General features: G+C 37.8%; 1 protein-coding gene across 1 annotated transcript; it reads right to left on the bottom strand.

Moving 5' to 3' along the window:
- Nucleotides 1-37: 37 nt before the first annotated feature.
- Nucleotides 38-21334, bottom strand: pfas (phosphoribosylformylglycinamidine synthase). Its single transcript, XM_007259497.4, has 29 exons — nt 21150-21334; nt 19461-19588; nt 18980-19115; nt 17829-17934; nt 16802-16994; nt 14690-14795; nt 14365-14505; nt 14059-14183; nt 12401-12529; nt 12112-12243; nt 11712-11840; nt 11413-11486; nt 11104-11260; nt 10084-10145; nt 9833-9994; nt 9630-9734; nt 8771-8902; nt 8429-8659; nt 7172-7352; nt 6630-6713; nt 6237-6392; nt 5862-5981; nt 5466-5611; nt 4413-4620; nt 4220-4311; nt 3814-3928; nt 2680-2826; nt 2340-2480; nt 38-1137 (listed from the first exon to the last, which is right to left on the bottom strand). The coding sequence occupies exons 2-29, from the start codon at nt 19582-19584 to the stop codon at nt 824-826; spliced, it is 3948 nt and encodes a 1315-aa protein (XP_007259559.3). The 5' UTR covers nt 19585-19588; nt 21150-21334; the 3' UTR covers nt 38-823.
- Between the last annotated feature and the right edge of the window lie 1040 nt (nt 21335-22374).

The following is a 22374-nucleotide window of genomic DNA, read 5'->3' as shown; positions in this document are numbered from 1 at the left end:
TTAAAGAAAAGTGAAGAAAAACAAGCACAAAAGCACATCATATTACTTAATTGTTATTTAATTGTGTCAACAGTTTAATTGATATTTTTGGTTCTAGTAGTGTTTTTTACTCAATGAAATGTTACCTAGGAAAATACATTCTTAACCTTGTGCAACCATACTGTAAGACAAGCTCATGGTACATTCTGTTCTAACTGCCATAAATTGTCTCCTGCCCAAATAACGATACATATGAGCTTCAAAAATGTTAAAACATTTTTTTTCCCTATTTTTTGACATGTTTCCATTGGACTATAATACTGATACAAGTAGGAATGCTGAGACAATTTGGTCCTCATTACTTGATTCTATAGTGCAAGTAATAAAAAAAACTATTTTCACACTTGGCACAGTGACAGAGTGCTACCAAACCATTGTTGTCGCTTAAAAACCCTTCACAACGGAAATAGATGTCAATATAAAAAAAGATTTGGGGTCATTTGTATTGGTCCATTCTTCATGAAATTGACAATGAAATGATTGACAATGAAACTCAATTCACATTATGTTAAAGTTTGACTGCAACAATATGCATGTGTTTGTATGTATATATGTATGCGTTTTATCTGAAAATGGGCAATAATCAGCAATAATCAATAACAATGCTTGTTATTTTCACCTGTCTAGAAAAACACAGATGTAGAAGTCTAGCCTTGTGCCAAACACTATGTAAACTATTTAAACACTCTCTCACATCGTCAGTACAAAGGTCTCACAGCTTGTCATAGACAAGTAACAGTACAGGAGGCACAGGCATAATGATTACAGTGGCACAGACATTCTCTCACTGGCTCGTGGTCTGACACCAGGCAGCAGCGTTTTGGAACATGCGGAGCCAAGGCGAGGGCTTGAGAGATGCCCTGAGGGGTTGCGGGACCCAAGGCCACTGCCAGCCCAGCACAGCACGCTCTGGGTGCGGCATCATGGCCAGGTGACGGCCATCCGGTGAACAGATGCCTGCTATACCCTGAGCAGAACCGTTGGGGTTCATGGGGTAGGTCTCAGTAGGGGCTCCAGAATCATCAATGTAGCGAACAGGTGCCAGAGAAGCACTGATCAGTCTGTCCTGAGCCTCAGGGCAGCGGAACTGCATCAGACCTGTGCAGGAGAGGTTATAAGGAATGGAGTGAGCACTGATTTATTTAGTCAGATTTAGTCTATTAAAAGTCTAGTAATCCAGTTGCATTATACAGTTTCACAGATCAACAATGTTTAATCAGTTTTAAAGTTGACTTGGATTCAAATACACTTATATTTTAGCTGTAAAACAAATGTGATTTCTACTAGAGATAACAGAACAGAACAGATTCTGATTTGAAGTGTAACTATTTTACAGTGGAAAATGAAAAGAAAATATCTGAAACTATGTAAAACTACTGCTGAAACAATATATTTGCCAGAGGTTCATAGTATATTCAAAACCAATAGGAACAGGTTACTTAAAGTGGCAGTCTGTATTATTGTGTTTCTAAACTAAAAGCAGAAGCATTTCTGAGTGGAAAAAGGATAAAATATTGTTTTTAATGGTCCCAGTGTGGTACCAGTGTGCTCCCTGCTAAGCCTAATATATTCATTCTATAAACTGGGGTGTCGGGTCATTTTCTCTGGAGTTCTTCTGGCCACACGTCTTCACTTACTTACGTCACACGTACAGCCTTTAAAAGAGGATCCGGCTCAGTTTTACTGAACGCGAGCAGCTGGTGGAGCAATGGAGACTTCAGAAGAGGAAACTCAGACCTCATTCATTTATACTGACAAAACTGACAACCTTATATAATAACTCTCTTACAGCATCTAAAAACATTTTCATCAGCATTCTCTCTCTCTGACTAAACATAACCTGGAGTTGGATTCATCCGCATCACACCCGCCCAGTTTAAAATGATTATTCCGCATGCTCTGTACAATTACCCATTCTCACCAGAGAGGGCCCTAAATTCCCCAAATACCAACACTTACAGACATCAGCTTTACTGGAACACTCCAGGAAATCAAAATCATAGTGCAATCACCACACTATAAAACAGTATTTTTCACTTCAGAAGGCAACATTTCAGTTCAAAGACACAGCTTACATTTCACAAGTGTCTTTGAACTAAAATGTTGAACTGAAATCCAACTCCAGGTTATGTTTAGTCAGAGAGAGAGAATGCTGATGAAAAACTAGTCTAGTCTATTTCTAAACTAAACTAATAGTGTATCCTAAAAATACACTTAAAAGGAAGCAGATATATTTATGAAATGAGTGTGTGACTCAAATAATACTTGCTGCTATGTTTTGTTCAGTAGGGAAGTTTTACCTTCTCCATGGGCGACCCAAACGCCCAGAGCAGATCCCTCCATTCCCTTTAGCATCACAGCTGGAGAAGGCAGAATACCCACACTCACAAACCGGGACTCAAAACGCCCAGACTTATTGTGGGTCAAGATCACATCAGAACCTGACAGAAGTAGAGAGAGATAGAGAGTAGAGAGATAGTTGTGTAAATACTCTTCTCTTTTTACACATTTACTATCTGGAATATTTTAATTTGTTACAAGGAAAGGGAGTCTGTTAGCACAGTTTATTTCTGTTTGCTGTATTCCACATTTAGACAGAATACAAACTGATGAACTGTAAGCTTTATTCTCTGCCCTCACCTCCATCATCAGCTCCACCCACCCAGCCTAGAAGTGCCAGGAGCTGGCAGCCGTTGCACACCCCCAGACTCAGGGTGTCCTCTCGACGTCGGAAACGCTCAAACTCCTCGCGGGCCCGGGTGTTAAAGGTCACTGTGGCTGCCCAGCCTAATGAAATAGGCAGGACAACAGCATAACACACTTTAGCACTGAATGTCACAAAATAGTCATATAAACAAACAAATATGCTCTTATGCAATATTTAAGCTTCAGGGTACTTTGCAAGATTCTGACAGTTTCACGGTATATCACTGTATTTTTATTATAATTTATTTATGTATACTTTTTTCAATGACTGGGCTTTTATATAGGTTTGTGAGTTACTGTACTTTTAGGGTTACATAATATAAAACTCTACGGCTTTAAATTAAGGCTTTGATTACTTTTGGGTTTACTTTGTCCTGTAAAATTAAACAAAATATATAAAGAAATCAGACTTCATTAACTGAAAAAAAAAGCTGAAGAATGTAACAGACCTTAAAAAGTAATACACTACAAATTAACCAGTATTCAAAAGTAATATTTCAAAAAAGCTCTATTGCACAAGTAAGACACAAGTTTAATATCAATTTAAAATGTTATTATTGAAGCCATTAGAGGCATTAAAGTACATAAGCAAATGTTTATCAGTTTATCACAATTCCCTTCGTTCTCCAGTTACTAAATACATTCAGTTCAGAGTGCATTAATATTATCCTTTAAGCTACAGTATTAATATATTTAAAAGGGCTATAGTTACTCATATTGCAAGGAACAGCAGCAGAAGCTCCACAAGTTCTGTTCTTATGTTTCCCAGGTAGGACAGCGTGACACTGAGCCTCCTTTGCAACGCTGTTCTACGCAGTGCTCAGTAGCGCATCTAGCGGTATGGTAGTATTTGAAAAATGCATACCGTTTCTGAATTCCCCTCCGGTATACCATATGAACCTGTATATCCCGCCCAGCACTAATTTAAAGCTATTTTTATAAGAAGTTATACCAAACTACAAATATCTCTAGCTTCCCAATCAAAATCTTTTGGGCAGCATGTAAAAGTGCAACACAGAGGCATGCATTTTTATGGTTTACGTTTTTTTTTGGTTCACAGAAACCCACCTTTAGCTGAGCCCAGAACATCTGCATAACTGAAGCCACCCACAAACACAACAGCTCTAAAGGGATCCAGAGTTTTGGAGCCAGAGCACAGGTCCTGCATTGTGACATCCCATACCTGCAGATAGCAGAGGACAAGTTTAAAAAAAAAAAAAAAAAAAAAAAAAAAAAAAAAAAAAAAAAGTCAAATTATTGCACTCTTCCTGACCTCAATAACCCAGAAAGATATATATAAAAAAAATTGCTGAAGCAAGGACATTTTAATACCCTGTATTTATTTGGTAAAAAAGTCTACAAACTTTTGGACATGCAATATAACTTCTAAAATTTAAATCTATGTGGGACATTTTGTATGACTTTTTGTTGGAGGACATTTTTCGTGTTAAAATGTGTCATAGTGTTTGTGTACCTCAAACCCAGCCATAAACAGAGACACAGCCATCTCTCGATCTCCATTGCTACCTTCCTCCCGGACCACTGCAACACGAGGCTTCCCTCCATCTACAGAAAAACACAAGAAAACCATATGAAAGCTAATAGTCAAAGTTTATCATTCACTGCCAGTCATTTTAATACTACTATGCATTACAAAAAAAACGAACCAATCTCTTTAAGCAGAGGGAATTCTGTTGGGTCAAACGACAACTTGAAGAACGGCTCAGTGCGAGTGGTCAATCCCTCCTCTTCCTGTAGAACACAGAGCGGATTGGCCTGCAAACGTTCCAATTGGAAGCTTGTGCTTTCCCACAATGTCCTGAGAGTGGGCAGACTTTCATTCAGCACTTCCTGCCCACACAGACTCACCCGGACCTGCAGAACATCAGAGTAACTTCACTTCTGTTTCATCCTTTAAAAGGTTTGGTAGTTGTATTTTATTATGATATTAGGCTGTAACTTTAAACAAATAACTAGCAAAATCTATCTATCAAATGTGACAAATCTAAAATTAAGATACCATATACAGCTCTAAAAAATAAAATACACCTTAAAAAAATTTAAAAAGTTTTTTTTCATTTTACCAAATTGAAAACCTCTGGAATATAATCAAGAGGTAGATAGATGATCACAAGCCATCAAACCAAGCTGTGAACTGCTTGAATTTTTGCATCAGGAGTGGCATAAAGTTATCCAAAAGCAATGTGTAAAACTGGTGGAGGAGAATATAATGCCAAGATGCATGAAAACTGTGATTAAAAATCAGGGTTGATCAGTCATTGATTTCTAAACTCTTAATTTTATGAATATTAATTGTTTTCTTTGCGTTATTTAAGGTCTGAAAGCTCTGCATCTTTTTGTTATTTCAGCCATTTCTCATTTTCTGCAAATAAATGCTCTAAATGCCAATATTTATATTTGGAATTTGGGAGGAATGTTGTCCGGAGTTTATAGAATAAAACAACAATGTTCATTTTACTCAAACATATAACTATAAATAGCAAAATCAGAGAAACTGATTCAGAAACTGAAGTGGTCTCAATTTAAAGCAGTTTTTTTCTTGGGGATTTTACCAATACTAGAAAAATTTATCATTCCTTCATAAAACTTTAGTAAGTTATTTAAATATAAGGAATTTAGGCATATGTTCTTGCAGTTTACAAAGTTTAAAAATTATATTGAAAAAAATAACAAACACATTTTTAAGAAGGCCAGCTCACCATGGAGTCCGGTCCAAAGCCACAGGTAGTGCCAATCCTGTGGCAGACAAGTCCAGCATTTGTGTAACGCTGACACACACTGTCTGCATTGTTCTCACACACTTCCAACACCAAGCCCAGCTCCTCTGAGAACAGGGCCTCAATCACTGAGAGAGAGAGAGAGAGAGAGAGAAGAGAGAGAGAGAGAGAGAGAGAGAGAGAGAGAGAGAGAGAGAGAGAGAGAGAGAGAGAGAGAGAGAGAGAGAGAGAGAGAGAGAGAGAGAGAGAGAGAGAGAGAGAGAGAGAGAGAGAGAGAGAGAGAGAGAGAGAGAGAGATATGCACAGATAAAGGCTCAATTTAATGCAGTTTAGCAAGTAAAGGACTGAGATTTAATGGTTTAAAAATCTTATACTAACCTCCAACACCTTCAAACGGCAAGTTCACCTCTAACCCACGATTCCCAGCAAAAGCCATCTCCAGAAGACAAGAAATGAGTCCTCCATCACTAACATCATGCCCTGCACTTAGCAGGTGGTCTATTAAAGGAAAAAAAAAAACAAGCAGCCAGGGTTTTACTTGTGACCCACACAACTGACCACTAGCAGAAAGAAGCCACACAGACGATTTTATCAAACTAGTTTAAAAGCAAGTAAACCTAACACTATCAGCACTCTTTATCTGACACATTTCTGTTGTTATCCATTCATTCTCGAGGATCAAGAGAGAAAAAGAGAGAGAGAGAGAGAGAGACAGAAAAATGTTTAAAAATAAAAATAAATAAAACCACCTACCCTGAATGAGCAACTGGGTTGTGTTGAAACAGGCTGACAGAAGGTCTGGATGATCAAGGTCTGGGCAGCAGTCTCCCAACTGGCCATAACACTGAGCAAGAGCTGAACCACCCAGCCTATATTTACCAGCACTAACAGGAACATACAGCAGCACACCTGCCAAAAAAAAGAAAAATAATCCAGTATTTTACTGTATTTTGTGGTTTAAATATACACGCATCATATACATAAACATGTACAACACAACAATTTAAAGATTACTTTTTTATTCTCTTTGCGCCCAACTTCTCAGACATACAGGAATAAACACATGTAATTTTCAATCCTTTTGACCCTTTACATAAACTATTGATTTAATAGATTTAATAGACTTGAATTCTGTGCAAGACTGACCTTTGCCTTCTTGATCATCCAGGTCAGGGGTGACAGTAGCAGTGATATCAGGACACACAGCATACACAGAAATCACCAGAGCGCCTGAAGAAATAAGATAAAATGTTTGGTTAATTCATTTACAATGACCCATAAATACACACATGCTAAATAGGGTTGTGTTTTGATAAGAACCAGGTAATATGGTATAAATAATGATAAAGGATTTATGATTTAAAATAGTGTTATATATTGTAATACTGTGAGCAAGACAATAACTGTGAGCAAGTCTGCTTTTAGAATGTAATTTCAGTAAAAACTGACATATCAAAAAATAAATATTTACTTTTCTGCAGACAACACTGCTATCTAGCAGTTAGGAGTTAAAAACAACACAAATGAATCACTGTCTGCCAGCAAACCTAACTATTAATTAAAATTCATACGTGTACTTGTACTTCTACTCGAAAATCGATATGTTATTGCAAAACATAAATATTGTTCATACTTTCTTATACCCCTAATGCTTAAATATGTACACACACACACACACACACACACACCTGGTGCTTTGATGGTTTCTCCGCCGACACGAGCCGCCATGCTGAGGGAATCTTTTCCTCCATCCACAGCCACGCCGAGCTCACCCATTACCTTGCACATTGCCTGACAAGCCTCCCACAGATAAGCCCCCTCACCCGGCAACTTTGCCGCCCACATCCAGTTGCCACTGCATTTCACATCCTAAAAGAGAGCACACACACTTTGCTGTTCACAGATAATCAGGGTCATGATTGTATCTCCATATCTCACCCAATGCATATTGTTAATAATACAGAATGTAGAGTTACTCTCTTCTGTTGTAACAGTCATATTCTTAATGTCCGTCATTATGTCCCTAACAAGTATACACCTGTCTCTACAAATTTCCAGACTTCAATATTAATGTGCCAATTAATGTGATTGAGTTGGTATAAAAACTTTGTTTTTAGAAACAAGAATAAGTATATTTTATTAATGTTGTATTTATTTAAGATACAAGTACTGTGCAAAAGTTTTAGGCACCAAAGTAATATACACTAATCCATTTATTTCAGCAATATGAGTGTTTTTTCCTGAAAAAAAGCACCACATATGATTTGAACAGATGCAAATAAACATACATACAGTAAAACGCAACAAGAAATTTTAATTTTTAACTAAGTAGGTTATATTCTGTGAGCCAAGCTGAAGAACAAAGTGTAGTTCCAGTTTTCTCCTGGATGCTCCTCAGTCAGCATGTCACGTGTATCTGTTCAGTTCCGTCAGCAGCTCACCTGATTTACCACATTTACCAATTTACCAAACCAGCTGTTGATATGATGAGAACTAGAAATAACTCTATTAAACTCAGATGAGGAGAGATTATGAGATGTTTTAAGGGAAACAGTGCTGTAAAAGCACTGCTTTCTGTTTGTATTTATTGTAATGCCAGTGTTTTACTGAGCTAATAAACACTAACTGCACAGATAAGACACAGGTGCCTAAAAACATTTGCACAATACTGTATTTAAGATATTTAAACATTTTTACATTTAAATTTCAATATCTAAAAAAATCCATAATTGTCAAACGTTAAATGCTATTACTTAGTGTAATGCGGAAATGCATTATCATGCTACTGTACTGTCATTATGCCAGTGTAATAAAATCTTCCTAAAATGACAAAATATTGTTTATTGCAATTATTTCCCTGACAAGAGAACATCTTAAAAATGTGTTATTTTGACAGGCCTACATACATCAGTATTATTCAAGTATTACTGAGTTAAATTATTTACCTTAAGGGCAGTGACTTGGGCAAACACCAGGTTAGTGAGGGCCTCGCCCACAGCCATTCGAGCCCCCGCTGCCGGAGAAACCAGGCCTTTAATCGGCTGCTCCCCAATTGCTGTGGCAGCACCCTGAAGACTAAAGGGTGATAGGGCGACCACAGCCACATCAGCCAATGGGGTGTGGAGGGGTCCTACACACTGCTGCTGGGCAATCAATCCAGTCACAGAACGATCCACCTGACACAAGAACGACAGATATAAGTGAATTAACTGCAGCCTCTGCAGCAGTGATTTAATTAAACGTGACATTTCCTTATTTGTTTCTAGAAGCATGCATGTTAAGAGGACCTTGTTTGTGAGGTAGCGTTTGCTGGCCACTGCAGGCAGTCTGAGGACTCTCTCTAGAGCAGGCAGAACAGACAGGCCAGCAGGGAGCGAAAGAGGCTTCAGAGAGGGCACCACACAGTCCATCACAAACTCCTACAGAGACAGAGAGAGAGAGGGAAAAAAAAATATTTGTAAATATTAACAGGATTTAGATGAAGTCTTCCACTGAAAGCCACCAGGCCCCTGCAACTAATTCAGAATGCAGCAGCATGACTCGTTTTCAATCTTCCGAAAGTTTAGTCATGTGACTCCTTTGCTGCGTTCCCTCCACTGACTTCCTTTTGCCGCCCACATCAGATTCAAAACCCTGACTCTGGCCTACAAAGCCAAAAATGGACCAGCTCCTTCCTACTTGCTGGTAATGGTTAAAGTCAGATCTGAACCAAGAGCTCTTAGAGCTTCCAGTACGGCTCGGCTCGAACTACCATGCCTCGAAACCAACAGAAAACAAACATCCCGACTTTTCTCTGTGCTGCAGGACCAAAGTGGTGGAACGATAGTCCCCTGTGTGTCAGAACAGCGCCCTTCAAACGCTGACTGAATCTTTTTAAAGGAGTTCTTAAACTAATCTTAAAAATAATAAATAATAATAATAATCTCCTAGGGCTCTAAACATTATCAACGCTTTGTGCATCTCTTGATCCCAGTCTCTACAAATTAGCTATGGATATTTTTGAAGTAATGAAACACTGTTGTAAGTCACTCCGTAAATGTCAATGTCAAAATAACCACCAGGGGGAGACTTTACTACATGCACCATTACACTACACAATGAGTGGGGATTCTACAATGGGTTTAGTATTTATGTTCTTTCTCTAACTTTCTGAGGCATCTTTCCTAACACCCAATCCAGCTCCAGGTCCACAGGGCACCGTCCATTGTTCACTCCATCACACTGGTTGTTCAAATCATCCACAAGAACAATCTGAAAAGATTAATGAAAAAGTGGTTATTATAAAGAAATATCTAAAAATAGGATTATATGTAGACCTGAACGACAGTTTCAAAACTGCTCACACCCACCTTGCCATCCCCTGTGATTTTGCCTACAAAATCCACAGGGCACTTCTCCCTCTGACAAACTTTCTCAACGAAGCCCCGGTCAGACGGGCGGAGCAAGAGAGCATTACTCTCCTGGTACTCGGCTCCCCACAGCTCCAGAACACTGAGAGTGGGGTCTCCTCTCTGGCAAAAGAGAAGATGGTTTGTGAATATTAGCCCAGTAACAAATACCTTTCTGGTATATAAAAAAAATCCTTTATGTAAAAACTTACCTTAAACATGCTGGTGTAGATGACCGCTCCAGCAGGCTCGCTTAGCTCTTTCAATACATTTCCTAAAATACAGGAGAAATTAAATAGACAAAAGTTTTAAATGGTTTAGGAAATCTTTCATAACTATATAATATACTATATGTTGTAGTTTAATTGTAGTAATCTTTGACAGAAATTCATATTCAATGTAATAAGAGACTGTACTGCACAATTAATTTCCAATAATATAGCTCTGAAAAAAATAAGAAGGTTAAAAATTGAGTTTCTTTGATTTTACCAAATTGAAAACCTCCAAAATAAAAAGAGGAAGATGAATGATCACAATCCATCAAACCAAACTGAACTGCTTGAATTTTTTCTTTGCATTATTTGAGGTCTGAAAGCTCTGCATCGTTTTGTTATTTCAGCGATTTCTCATTTTCTGCAAATAAATGGCCTAAATGACAATATTTCTATTTGGAATTTGGTAGAAATTGTTGTCCGTAGTTTACAGAATAAAATACCAATGTTCATTTTACACAAACATAAACCTATAAATGAGCAAAATCAGAGAAACTGATTCAGAAACTGAAGTGGTCTCTTATTGTTTTACAGAGCTGTATTTATTTACAGTTCATGTCAGAGCAGGTATTTTTCCTAATGTAATTAGATACACTGCTAGTTTTTTATAACAACAATAATACCCAGCTCAGCAGCATTGTAGACTAGGAAAGATATATCAAAATTAGGCCTTAATAAAAAATTCCAAGATTATTTAAATCATTTGAGGTGCCTTGAACACATCTACAAAGGTTTTAAGCAGCTAGTTCAAAAATATATGATATAGATGGAAGTCCTCATGGGAATCTGGTACTGTAATAGTTAGCTGTAGCATTCACTTACAAGTTAACCGTTTATCCACTAATTAAGTCATATATTCTTAACTAGGAATGAGAGGCAATAAGAAAGTGGAAATAATTGACTGGCATCAAAATATCAATGATGAGTTTCAGTAAAAACAACACAGTAACTAATAATTACCATTTCCCCCAGCACCCTGGTCATGGATACTGCAGATGGGGTTTCCTGTTGCTCTCTCCAAGCAGGCCCTGAGAGCACGATTCATCTTTTGTTCCATCTCAGCATCTCCTCTCTGCACTGCACCCAGATCACGATCACTGGAGTTATCGCCTTGCACCTGTACAACAAACACAGAACATTTCCACATGCAATTTACCACCTTTCACCATCTTTTTTTCCAATACAACTCATCTAGCTGTGATGTTCTAAATAAGAGTTTCTACAACTAAACAGTGAATCTAAATAAATGACACTACAGCCAGTGTCTACCTGTACAGACGATGCAGCCCCTCCTCCTACACCAATCCTATACACAGGACCTCCAATTTTTACCACCTCCATACCTTACATGCGAGAAAAAGGAAAGGAAAGAAAATTGAGGGCACATTAGTAAGGAAATCTCATAAACCTCATTCAAATTGACCGCTTTAATCAGACATTAATAGGGAATCTTAATAAATCACAGTGATACTTTTATGTAAAATATTTATAAGTGGACTATAGAAATAGAACAATTAGGAATTCACTATTAATTACACTATGATTTATTTGCTGACAATTTTCCTTACCTGGTTCTGCCTCCTCTTTCTTCACATGCTTATCCTCAATGGAACCCAGCCCACCACTGAACATGATTGGTTTGATCCATTCCCGTCGCTCCCCATTGGCCAATCGCATTCCAAAGGATCTAGCAAAGCCTTTTTTACCCAATCACAAAAGCATTAAAAATACTTAGTCAATAACATTACTATATTTTTCTGCTAATTCAAGTCAGATATCATGTAAAGTCGTTGTTTTCAACCCTGATCCTGAAAAAAAGAACCCATGTACTACAACATTTAATGGTTTAAAATATTTGTCTCATCAATTACCAACTTAAATCAGAGGTGCTGAGTGTGAAGTACACACTAAAATGTATCAGGACCAGGGTTAAGAACCCCTTATTATAAACATATAAAATCACTGTACCTGCAAGAACCGGCTCTCCAAATTTGTTACCATAGTCAGAAGCTCCATCACTTGCTTCAATAGCAACCTGCAGAGGAGGGGCGAAGGTGGACGGATACTCCCAACCATCCTCCTCCCATGGGAGAGAAAAACCTACAGAAAATAATAAAGTCAGCAAAGCAGTTTAATTCAATATGCCCTACCCTCTTTGCAATAATGGTTAAACTAATACAAATCTTTTAAATAACATAACTGGAACCAGATAAGAAAAAGTAAGAGAGATAGGATTTATTTTAAATGGTAAACACACCTGGAATGTGGAGGTTACCAAAGCAGTAGCCAGCTGTCCCCGCAATCACATGACCCCCCTGGCCAGCACTCTGCACATCTCGGATTCGTCCACCAGTGCCAGTGGTGGCTCCGCTGAATGGAGCAACACCTGTGATGAATTACAACATCTTAATGTATTAAAACATTATAATAAAACAGTGGGTATTATTTTAACAGATTAAAAGAATGTTGTACGTTATGGCAAGTTCATAACTTTAACATCTTTTTATAAAGCACTTTAAGAACACAGAGAAATTGTGAAATTAAAATAAATTAATTTCGGAATGCCCTGAGAATTTTACATAGTTAATCGAAGTAAAAATAGTATGTATGTTACTTTAGTTCAGGAGAAAAAAGGCCCAGATGTGGTTTCATAAACCCTATCCGGACGGGATTAGTTTCTCAGGGGAACATCTGTGAAAAATATTTCACACTTCTACTCAGTGATAAAACTCTTGCACCTGAAATGCAATTGAAAAAACAGGAGGAACAGTAAGTTTTTCGGCTTTCACAGTCATGTGACGAGTCACGTTCAGTAGCTCCTCCATTTTCACTTGCTGTTGTGTTTACGTTGCTCTTCGTGGAAACATGAACCCAAAGTGTAATTACGATGCGTGGCAGTGGACAAATAGCTATTTTATTAAACGCAAGGTGACGAAACGCAGCGATGTCAGCCTGGACGGGACTAAAATTACCAGAGGACCGTAAAGTTCAGCGAAAAACAGAAGGTAATTCAGCCTCTAATTTATATATGTATTTATATTTAATATATGATGTCCCCTATTTTGACTGGATTATTTACAGCACCACTCTGGCTCTCAAGGGCCATGTAGCATAGCATTGCATAGCTTTGTTTTTAGCACTGTAACAAGAACACTGAAAATGTATCAATGTAGCTTTTCTGTTCTCTTAGTATCCTATTGGTAAAATTTGTGGTCAGCTAGCTGAAAAGACTAAAGTCTAGAAGATGTCAATAAAGTATGTTCTTACAATACAAAAATCTGTAAGCATCAGCCCATTAATTTGAGAGGGTGAACAAACAGCAATATTAATTTTAGTCTGAAAATGTCTTTACTATATATATTACATTACATTACATTACATTTGGCAGAAGCTTTTGTCCAAAGAGACTTACAATAGTCAAGTACAGAAGTAAAATAAATTAAAGGTAAAACATCTTTGGATAGGGATTAAAGGAGGTCAAAGGGAAATAATAGAATAGAGGAGTGAAGGAGGGGAAGAAGGAAATGAGGTTAGAAGTATTTAGTGTGTTAGAGGTGTTAGGAGAGTAAGTGCTCTTTGAAGAGCTCTGTCTTCAGGAGTTTCTTAAAGATAGCGAGAGATTCTCCTGATCTGGTAGTAGAAGGTAGTTTGTTCCACCATTGGGGAACTCTGTATAAGAACTGTCTGGATTGCTTTGTGTGAATGTTTGGCAAAGCGAGGCGACGTTCATCGGAGGAGCGCAGCGGCCGGGAGGTAGCGTAAGCCTTCAGGAGTGAGTGCAGGTGGGAAGGAGCCTGTTCTGTCATCACCTTGTAGGCGATTGTAAGAGCTTTGAATTTGAAGTAAATATGAAGGTTAGTTATTAAAATAAGTTTCCTAAAAAGGTGAACAGGGTAACTGTTTTAGAGTTCTGACCGGTGGGGAAGTTGTGTGTTTCTGCAGTGAAGATGACGTGTCTGGTGGTGCTTCTGGTCTCATAGCAGCTGGCCTGAGACGGGTCAGTGGGAAACATGCACTCCAGCTCCATGCCTTTAATGCCACTACACACACACACACACACACACACACACACAAACACACACAAACACACACAAACACACACATACAGTTCATGACAATGACTTAAATGCAGGGGTGACTATGCTCACAGTTCATGCCGTAAGTGACTTAATGTGCATGCAGCCAGCCTGTACAGACCAACTACCACGTCTACCCACTCACCTGCTGTTGTCACAGAATTTAATCACATTATTCTGGTTGCTGTGCTGCTGGGTTCCCATAATCAGGCTGAAGAGCGTGTCTTTCTGCTCCTGCCCGTCAACCACCATCCGGCCCCGAAAGAACCAGTGGCGACTGTGCTCACTGCGGGTTGGATCATGGAAAACAACATTTCACATTTTCAGAAAAGTCTTCTATATATATAAAAATACTGATGCGTACCCTGTACTTCTGCATCTACTCACAGGCTACTATTAAGAGTTGCTTTTTGCTTCAACGGGTTTCCCAATCAGCTATAAACCAAACAGGAGTAATGACACACACTCACCTGTTGGACTGAGCAAGGTCGAAGCATTCTACACTGGTGGGGTTTCTCTTCACTCTCTGAAACAATGCTGTGTAGTAGTCTAGATCCCAGGAGTCAAAGGCCAAACCTGTTCATGAACAGTCCAGATGCATTAAAAAAACACTTACAAATGTTATATTTTAAGCTAACATTGAATGCTAATAATCTCTTTAAAACCATGATTTAGCAGATTTAAAACTTAGGAACGTTATCTAAAAACAATCAAAACTGAAATACTCTAATGAAGGTTAAAGTTTATCCAGTTTATAATCTTCACAGCACTACACATACGTATTATTTTTTTTCCTTCCAAAAAATACAAGGAATATGAGCAATCTATCTTGATTAATCAAAGAATAATGTTGTGATTTTTTTTATATCAACAGACACCAGTTAAAAAGAGATTTACTGGTGAGTCAATTTTATTCATTATACGTTTTTTTCATTTGACGTTAGCAGATTTACTTATATTTACTTATATAAGTAGTTTTTTATATTTTCTATTATAATTACAATTATGATTTTCAGTAATGTTCCTTATCAAACATGAAAGCTTTTTATGTAATGCTTGAATAGAAATCTTCAAGATTTAGTTGTGTGATGTCAGGCAGACAATTGGCAAAAATCATGGCCTGTTAATGGGTGAAATAAGTGATTAAAATGTAGACTTTCGGCTTTAATCCAAGTATAAATATAATAATATTTCAATACAAATCCTTTATAAAAAAGACTTCACAAAATACTGAGAAGTTACAGTTACAGTTGCAGTTTGTTTTCAGACCTTTTGGCTTCAGTTTTGTCTTGGGTAAGTAAAAAAAAAAAAAAAAAAAGCAGCTTCTCTGGGTTGATGTAAGAGTTTCTCTTAAGAAAGAGTCTTGGACTGATTTAATTGTATGTTTTGGGTCTTTATCCATTTGTACTGGTAAGCTCCATCCTATCAGCTATATTGAATTTTACTAAATCTGAGCAGAAATTCAGAGCATAAGCTCTATACACTTCAGAATTCATCCTGCTACTTTTATCTGCAGTATCTGCAGTCATATTTTCAATAAACAATATCGACACAATTGCACTCTCAGTCATACATGGCCATGCCATAACTGTCGTTGCCTCCACTATATTTAAAATTCATCTGCCATTTGTTTTGCTTTTAAACCCTTTGTATTAAAGCTAAATATGTACACTTTATTCACATCTTGACAATTAAATTTCACTTACTGCATCCACAAAGGTGGTGTACACCCCTAAAACAACAACAATTCTTAAATTCAGGATTAAATAAAGCTATCATGAAGCAGTTCCCAGGCTGTGATTAAGCCTAGTCCTATACTTTCCATTCAATGCCCCAACACACCAGGAGGGTGAAGACTAACACATGCCCCCTCCGACACGTGGAGTCAGCTACAGCTTCATTCTGAGCTGCAGCAACTCAGTTCTGGTACATCAGTACATCACCATTTGGATGTGGGGAGAGAGCGCCAGCTACCCACCCAGAGAGAGCAAGACCAATTGTGTTCTCTCAGGGCTTCAGCAGCTGATGGCAAAGCTGCATAAGCGGGGGTTTGAACCTGCTTTCTACCGCTCATGGTGGGACCACTCAGTGCCCCCTATACCCCTTTATTGTTTAGATTCTCTAGAAAAAGTCCAGGTGTTCCAACAAAATAAAACCTTTTACTTAATGTTTAAAAAAATGTATTAACTAACAACATAACCATTGATTTTAAAAGAGAAAAGACATAGTTATAACATCACTTTAAACCTCATTGGCTTTGTTAACATTCCAAAATAATTATCCAGTTATTTGGTAACTAGTGGCATTCTAACATTCCATATCCCTTTCTGTCTCTTTCTCCACCACACTCGCACAGATCTTGTGACTTGCACTAAATAAAATCCTGTGACATCTACCCTTCTTCAAATTATGCCGAGAGTCATGTGACCTTAACATGCCTCACTCATCTCTATCAGAACCTCACAACCTCTCTGGCTCTTGAAGTTGGTGAGATATACTAGTTATAAAAATAAAAAGTAAACTCATGTCACCAAAACAAATGTGAGTAGAAACTATTCTTAAAGTACATCCAAACATCTTACCAAGCTCATCATTGGCTTTCTCCAAAGCAGGTCGACCTTTTCCTAGAATGTCAACCTCAAACACTTTCTGTGGCTGAACGTCCACAGAAAAAGATGCGATGGGCTTGGTGTAGACACACTCAGTCATGCTGTCATACAAGAGAGCAACCAGCTTTTCCATCTCTCCACCATTCCTAGGTCCGTTCTGTCCATCCTTTGAGAAGAAAAGCAGTAAAGGGATATTTAATTGGAGAAAAACAATATTGTATATGAAATGGTAAAACTTTGTCACAGTCATTTTGTTACCCCTGTAAAATCAACTATTGATATAACCTTCACATATTCTCTAATCTTAAATCTCAAAAACTCACACTAATGTAACCTTTATAAAAAAACAAACTTAATTAAACCCTAAAGTTAACACTGATTCTAAGTCCTAACAAGAACAGAATTTCCTTAGATGATCATGTTGGAGTATTTAGATCATCTACAGCAGCACACATTCACTGTGGCATTGTTTCACTAAGCTTCTGAAATGTTACAAGATTTATTTCAATCCTGTGTTGCATTAATTTTTCAACAAGATCTTGCAGCATTGATGATGGTAGAGTCTGATCGCTGCACAAAGCCTTCTCTAGGTCTGGACTCTGTGGTGAACAATCCATGTGTGAAAATGATGATCTCATGCTACCTGAATCACTCTTTCACAATTCCAGCCCCATGAATCCTGACATTGTCATCTTGGAATATTCCCGTGCCATCAGGAGAAAAAAACCTATTGATGATATAACCTGGTCTATATTCAGTATATTCAGGTAGTCAGCAGATAATTTGCTTAGTTAAATCCAGGTGGAGACTTTTTTTTGGCCAGGCAGTATAGAATCTAAACAATGTTGGGGCCAAAGCAATACAAAGAAAAGCTTCATTTGGTGCGCTGTTTAACTTTGTTGGCAAGGGATGACCCAGTACTCAGACAATGTCTCAGTGACTCGTGATGAATGAAAGATTAGGATTAAAGTGAGGCTGGCAGTGTGATGATTTTGCAGACCTTAATTAAGTGTCTGCGAGACACCTCAACTCTGGTCACCAGGTCCAGCCCTGCACTCTGGCATATGGACACTGCATTTGTGGACCATGCAGTGGAGAAGTTCAACCTAAAGGAAAACACAAAAAGTAGCTTTTTAAACTGGATCTGAACTGAGAGGAGATTTAAAATGTAAAAAAAAAAACTTCTCTGCAGAACAAATACAGTTAATGAACTACATTGCATAAACATTTGATGTCATGTTTGGTATCTAAACCCTGATTATTTGATATTTGAACTGCATCTAATGCAGCAATCACAGCTAGCAAATCATTATATCTTAAAATTCAGGCTAACAACACTTTGTATTACATTAACTGTATGTAATAAATAATCACACATTTATTTAAGCTACAGTGAGTTGTTAAAGGAGAACTCCGGTGTGAAATTCACTTTAGGTGTAGTAAAACATAAAAGATAAAAGGTACTTACCCTTTGTTGAATAGCCCACCTTTGCCCTCCTGCAGCTTTTCGAAATCCAGTGATTTTGTGTAGTTTGCCCAAACAGGCTAATGGATTTTAACAAGGCATATTTTTCCCCTACAGATAAATCCCTTTTTAACTGTTATACAGGCTCAAAGTAGCTCCTCATTGGGAGAATCCGGAGAGCCCTGACATGTAAATTGAGGCATTAAAAACATTGTAAGTGCTCAAGAAGCTTTTTAAAAACCACTGTTTACATCCCATAGATGGCCCTGCCATCTTCAAGTAAAAGCATAATCAGTAGAGTGACAAGCATGTAATGTTGCAGCCTGAAAAAGCACAAATGTTACACTACCGGTTGTAAACAGTGTTTTTTAATAAACTTCTTGTGCACTTTTAAAGTTCTTAATGCCTCGTTTTTATGGACAAACTGCCCAAAATTGCTGGATCTCAGAAAGCTGCAGGAGAACAGAAGAGTTGTCCTTTAAGTAATCTCACATAGGCTTGTTTATGTAGTTTCTAACAAGTTGTATGACAATGTAGAAAATAGCCTTGCACAGCTATTCACAGCTATAGTGGAAACCTTGAATTAAATATACTTGATTCCAATTTTAAACATTAGTTTTGAAATTGGAAGCATTACATTTAATGTATTTATCCACTATGTTTCAAGCTAGTCAAGGTTTAGGAACCTGGGGCCGATCTCCACAAGGGTCTCTCCAGGTGATGTGACTTTGAGAGTGGGCTCATCCAACAGAGCTACAGAGTGAGGAGGACTAAACAACCAGCGCAAAACATCCTTCTGCTCTTTACTCAAAGACTCAGCATCTGACAGAAAGAGAGAAACACACAGAGACAGAGAGTCAGTCACACAGACACAGTTAGCTACAAGACTACCATTAAAACTAACCCAGGGATGGGATTGAGTCTTTTTATGAAGATTCCTATTTATATATTGCTTTGTATAAGTATAATATACAATTATGTTTAAATGAACCCAGAAACCTAACCTACAGAAATTAATTTGATACACATAACGTCAGTACTTTAAAATGTGCACCTTTAAACCCACCTATGTCTCTACTTCTAGTCCTGCATCTATATTTTTTCAGAAAATAAAGAACACATTCTGAAGGAAGGGCTCTTTGTGTAAACTGTCCTTCCACCTCCTACCTTTCAGCTCAACATTGTAGCACAGTTCAGTTGTTATGGTGGCATACGGATACAGCTGTTTAACCCTCCTCAGAGTTCGCCCCCCTTCAGATTCTTCTCTCCTGTAGAACTGCAACACAGTCATGATCCTGGGAGACAAAGACAGACACAGCATTGAGAATAGAAAATAATATCAACGTTTTATATCTTCATATAAGAATAGACATTATATGACAAAACGAGATGTTGACAAGCGATACATTCCCATAAATATTGTCAGAACAACTGCATGCATCAATAAAGAGCACTTACTCTCTTAACACGTCTAACAAACTAACTACTTCTAAACTCATTAATCTTCTTCCCCTCATCTACTCCTCTATCCCATTATTTCCCTCCGACCTCCTTTAAGCCCTACATAAAGATGTTTTACGTTTAACTTCTATTACTTTTGTACTTCAATATTGTAAGTCGCTTTGGACAAAAGTGTCTGCCAATTTTTTTGATAGTGATCAGTTTTACATATTCTTTTGGTAGTGTTCTTTCTTATGAAGAACGAAGTAAGAAAGATTGGGACAGGAGGTCAAATGGGACTGTTTAGCTATGCAAGGTTCATTTTCTTGTGTAAAGGAAAACAATTTTTGCTGAGCCCTAGTTATAACTATAATTCACATATTTTGTTGTTAAGAAAGCTCAAAAACGAACATATACCTATTTTATTTTAAATAACCCTTTACCTTGTTTACAAACCTTAAAAAATGTCCCAGCCTTATTTTTTTTGTTATGATGTGCAGCCTTATATTCACGACTGATACAGTCAATGCTGAAAAACACTCAATGCTAAACAAGACTCAACGCTGAAACACACTCAATGCTGAAACACACACCTAATGCTGAAAATCACTCTTAATGCTGAAAAAACACTCAACGCTGGAAAACATTAAATGCTGAAAAACACTCAATGCTGATAAACTACTGTCCTTTGTTTCAGTCCCCTTGGCCTCAGTCCCTAAATGATTAAAGACACTGTGATAGTGACCAGTACAGAGATAACAAATCACTGCTGTGCTCTTAGGCAAACTCTTAACTTGTGAGTGTTCCATAAAGCCCTAAAAACTTATTTTATGAACACTGCACATTATATAAATTAAAGTAAATACAAAGGCCAACATGAATCCGTTACATCAGGTCATCTCAGTTCATGCCTGAAGCTGCTAAATAAGACTGAAAGCCACTATTTGATCTCAAACTAACTTACTGATTAACTGTTGCATCACGAGACGCAGAAACCCAGTCAGGAGTGTTTAGTTAAATGATAAGAGAGGTTTCAGTAGAATTTGCCTTCTGGTAACTCTCTCACTACACAAACACTAAAACACCTAACACTGTTTAAACATATGAGAAGACTAAGTTACAATTTTCTGATCCACCTTAAACAGTGAAGCTCCATTGAGGAGGCTGTATAGTACAGAGCTGCAAGAGCATAAATGTTGCACTATTTAAGGTGGAACGAATATGATAGGAAAACAAAATCAGTCACGTAAACAAAAAAGAAGGTAAAAAAGCTTTGAAGACTTGAACAAACCTCTAGTTATATTTCACTATTTAGTTTTAACTGATACTGAACTACTGCACAGAGTTAACTAGTTAGTTGGCTAACCCAGGGTTATAACTTCAGCTGTGATTAAAGTTCTGCTGTGAAGAACTAACCCAGTCTATGAATGATCCGCCGCTGCTCCCGCAGTGTCTCTCTCTCTCTCTCCGTGCAGAAGTCTGAAGGCCGAGCTGTTGGAGGGTCTCTGTTCCCGGGCAGTAGCTCGAGCAGCTCCCGACCACCACTGTTGACAGACCCGCAGCCACGTGCACACAGCTAACCTTCCGCTCGTGTCCAGACCGCACCTCTGTGCGCATGCGCACAGTCTGATCCAATCTAGTAGCTCAGAGTTTATTGATACAAAAAAAAAAAAAAATCCACTAAATAGGAATAGGAATAGGAATTTGCTTGTTGTAACTCTTCTAAATTAAACTTTTAAAGATTTCTAAGCCAAAGATGGTTACATTTTTCGCATGTGGCATTAGAAAAACATTTTTAAAAGCAAGTTGACACAAAAAATCACTATATATGGATGCACATTCTATTTTTCTAAAATATTTTTCTCTAACAAGAAGACCTAAACCTGAAGTTGATCAAACTTATTATCATGCAATTTCTTAAACAAATGGATAAATGATGAACTGAATTTGAAAAAAAAAAGTGGTTTACATGATCTAATATTCACATTAATACATCAGTTAATCAGGGGACAATTCTTGCTTCTATTACTGGAACCAGAGACTGTAAAAAAGATGGACGCCGTGTCGCTGTTCCCATTCATTCAATGAAAATGAAGCCAAAATCTTGCACCATGTTGGCGATCCTGAAACCCGAGTCTGCGCAGTAGAGACCAGAGGAGGGAGAAAGACTGTGGAGAGACAGCCTACTCATTTAAATAAACCCGCCCCTGATGGCTGCCTCGAGGTCACAGGCTGCAGAGCGGACAATATAAGCAGAGGTTACACTAGCTGTTGCATTTAAATAATGGAGGTAAAATTACAGTATATTGGAAAAAACGTGATTGAAAGTTGTCTGTTTTGCCATTGAAACCTATGGGGATGGGTGGGGTTACACAGCTTTCTGCAACCGAACAGCAGGGGGCGCCCGACCTGTGGTGGCTTCACCTTTGAGAGACGATGTTCTGTCCAGCTATACACAGTGTATGACTGGAACTCATTCCTGTTTCTGGCACTCGGTCCTCTTACTCTTTGAGTTTTGATAGTTGATAGTTACATTAAGATCAAATATACAGAACTCAATCTTTTATTTATATTTAAATATCCACTATAAAAATTCGCGTCTAAAGAAAAACAAATGTGATTAATCGCAGTTATTTACAGA

The sequence above is a fragment of the Astyanax mexicanus genome, chromosome 1 (genome assembly GCF_023375975.1).
Source record: "Astyanax mexicanus isolate ESR-SI-001 chromosome 1, AstMex3_surface, whole genome shotgun sequence".
NCBI lineage: Eukaryota > Metazoa > Chordata > Actinopteri > Characiformes > Acestrorhamphidae > Astyanax > Astyanax mexicanus.
The sequence above is the reverse complement of the archived record's forward strand: the minus strand, read 5'-3'. Positions and strand labels throughout refer to the sequence as shown.

What these genes read in the sequence shown, in the direction of transcription:
- pfas (XM_007259497.4), bottom strand. Translation starts at nt 19,584, where the DNA reads ATGACTGTGTTGCAGTTCTACAGGAGAGAAGAATCTGAAGGGGGGCGA. An exon ending in TCTACACCAGCATGTTTAAG is followed by an intron (nt 9,995 to 10,083) that starts GTAAGTTTTTAC and finishes CTCTTTTGCCAG; the next exon opens with AGAGGAGACCCCACTCTCAG. An exon ending in GCCGTTTGAAGGTGTTGGAG is followed by an intron (nt 5,612 to 5,861) that starts GTTAGTATAAGA and finishes TCTCTCTCTCAG; the next exon opens with TGATTGAGGCCCTGTTCTCA.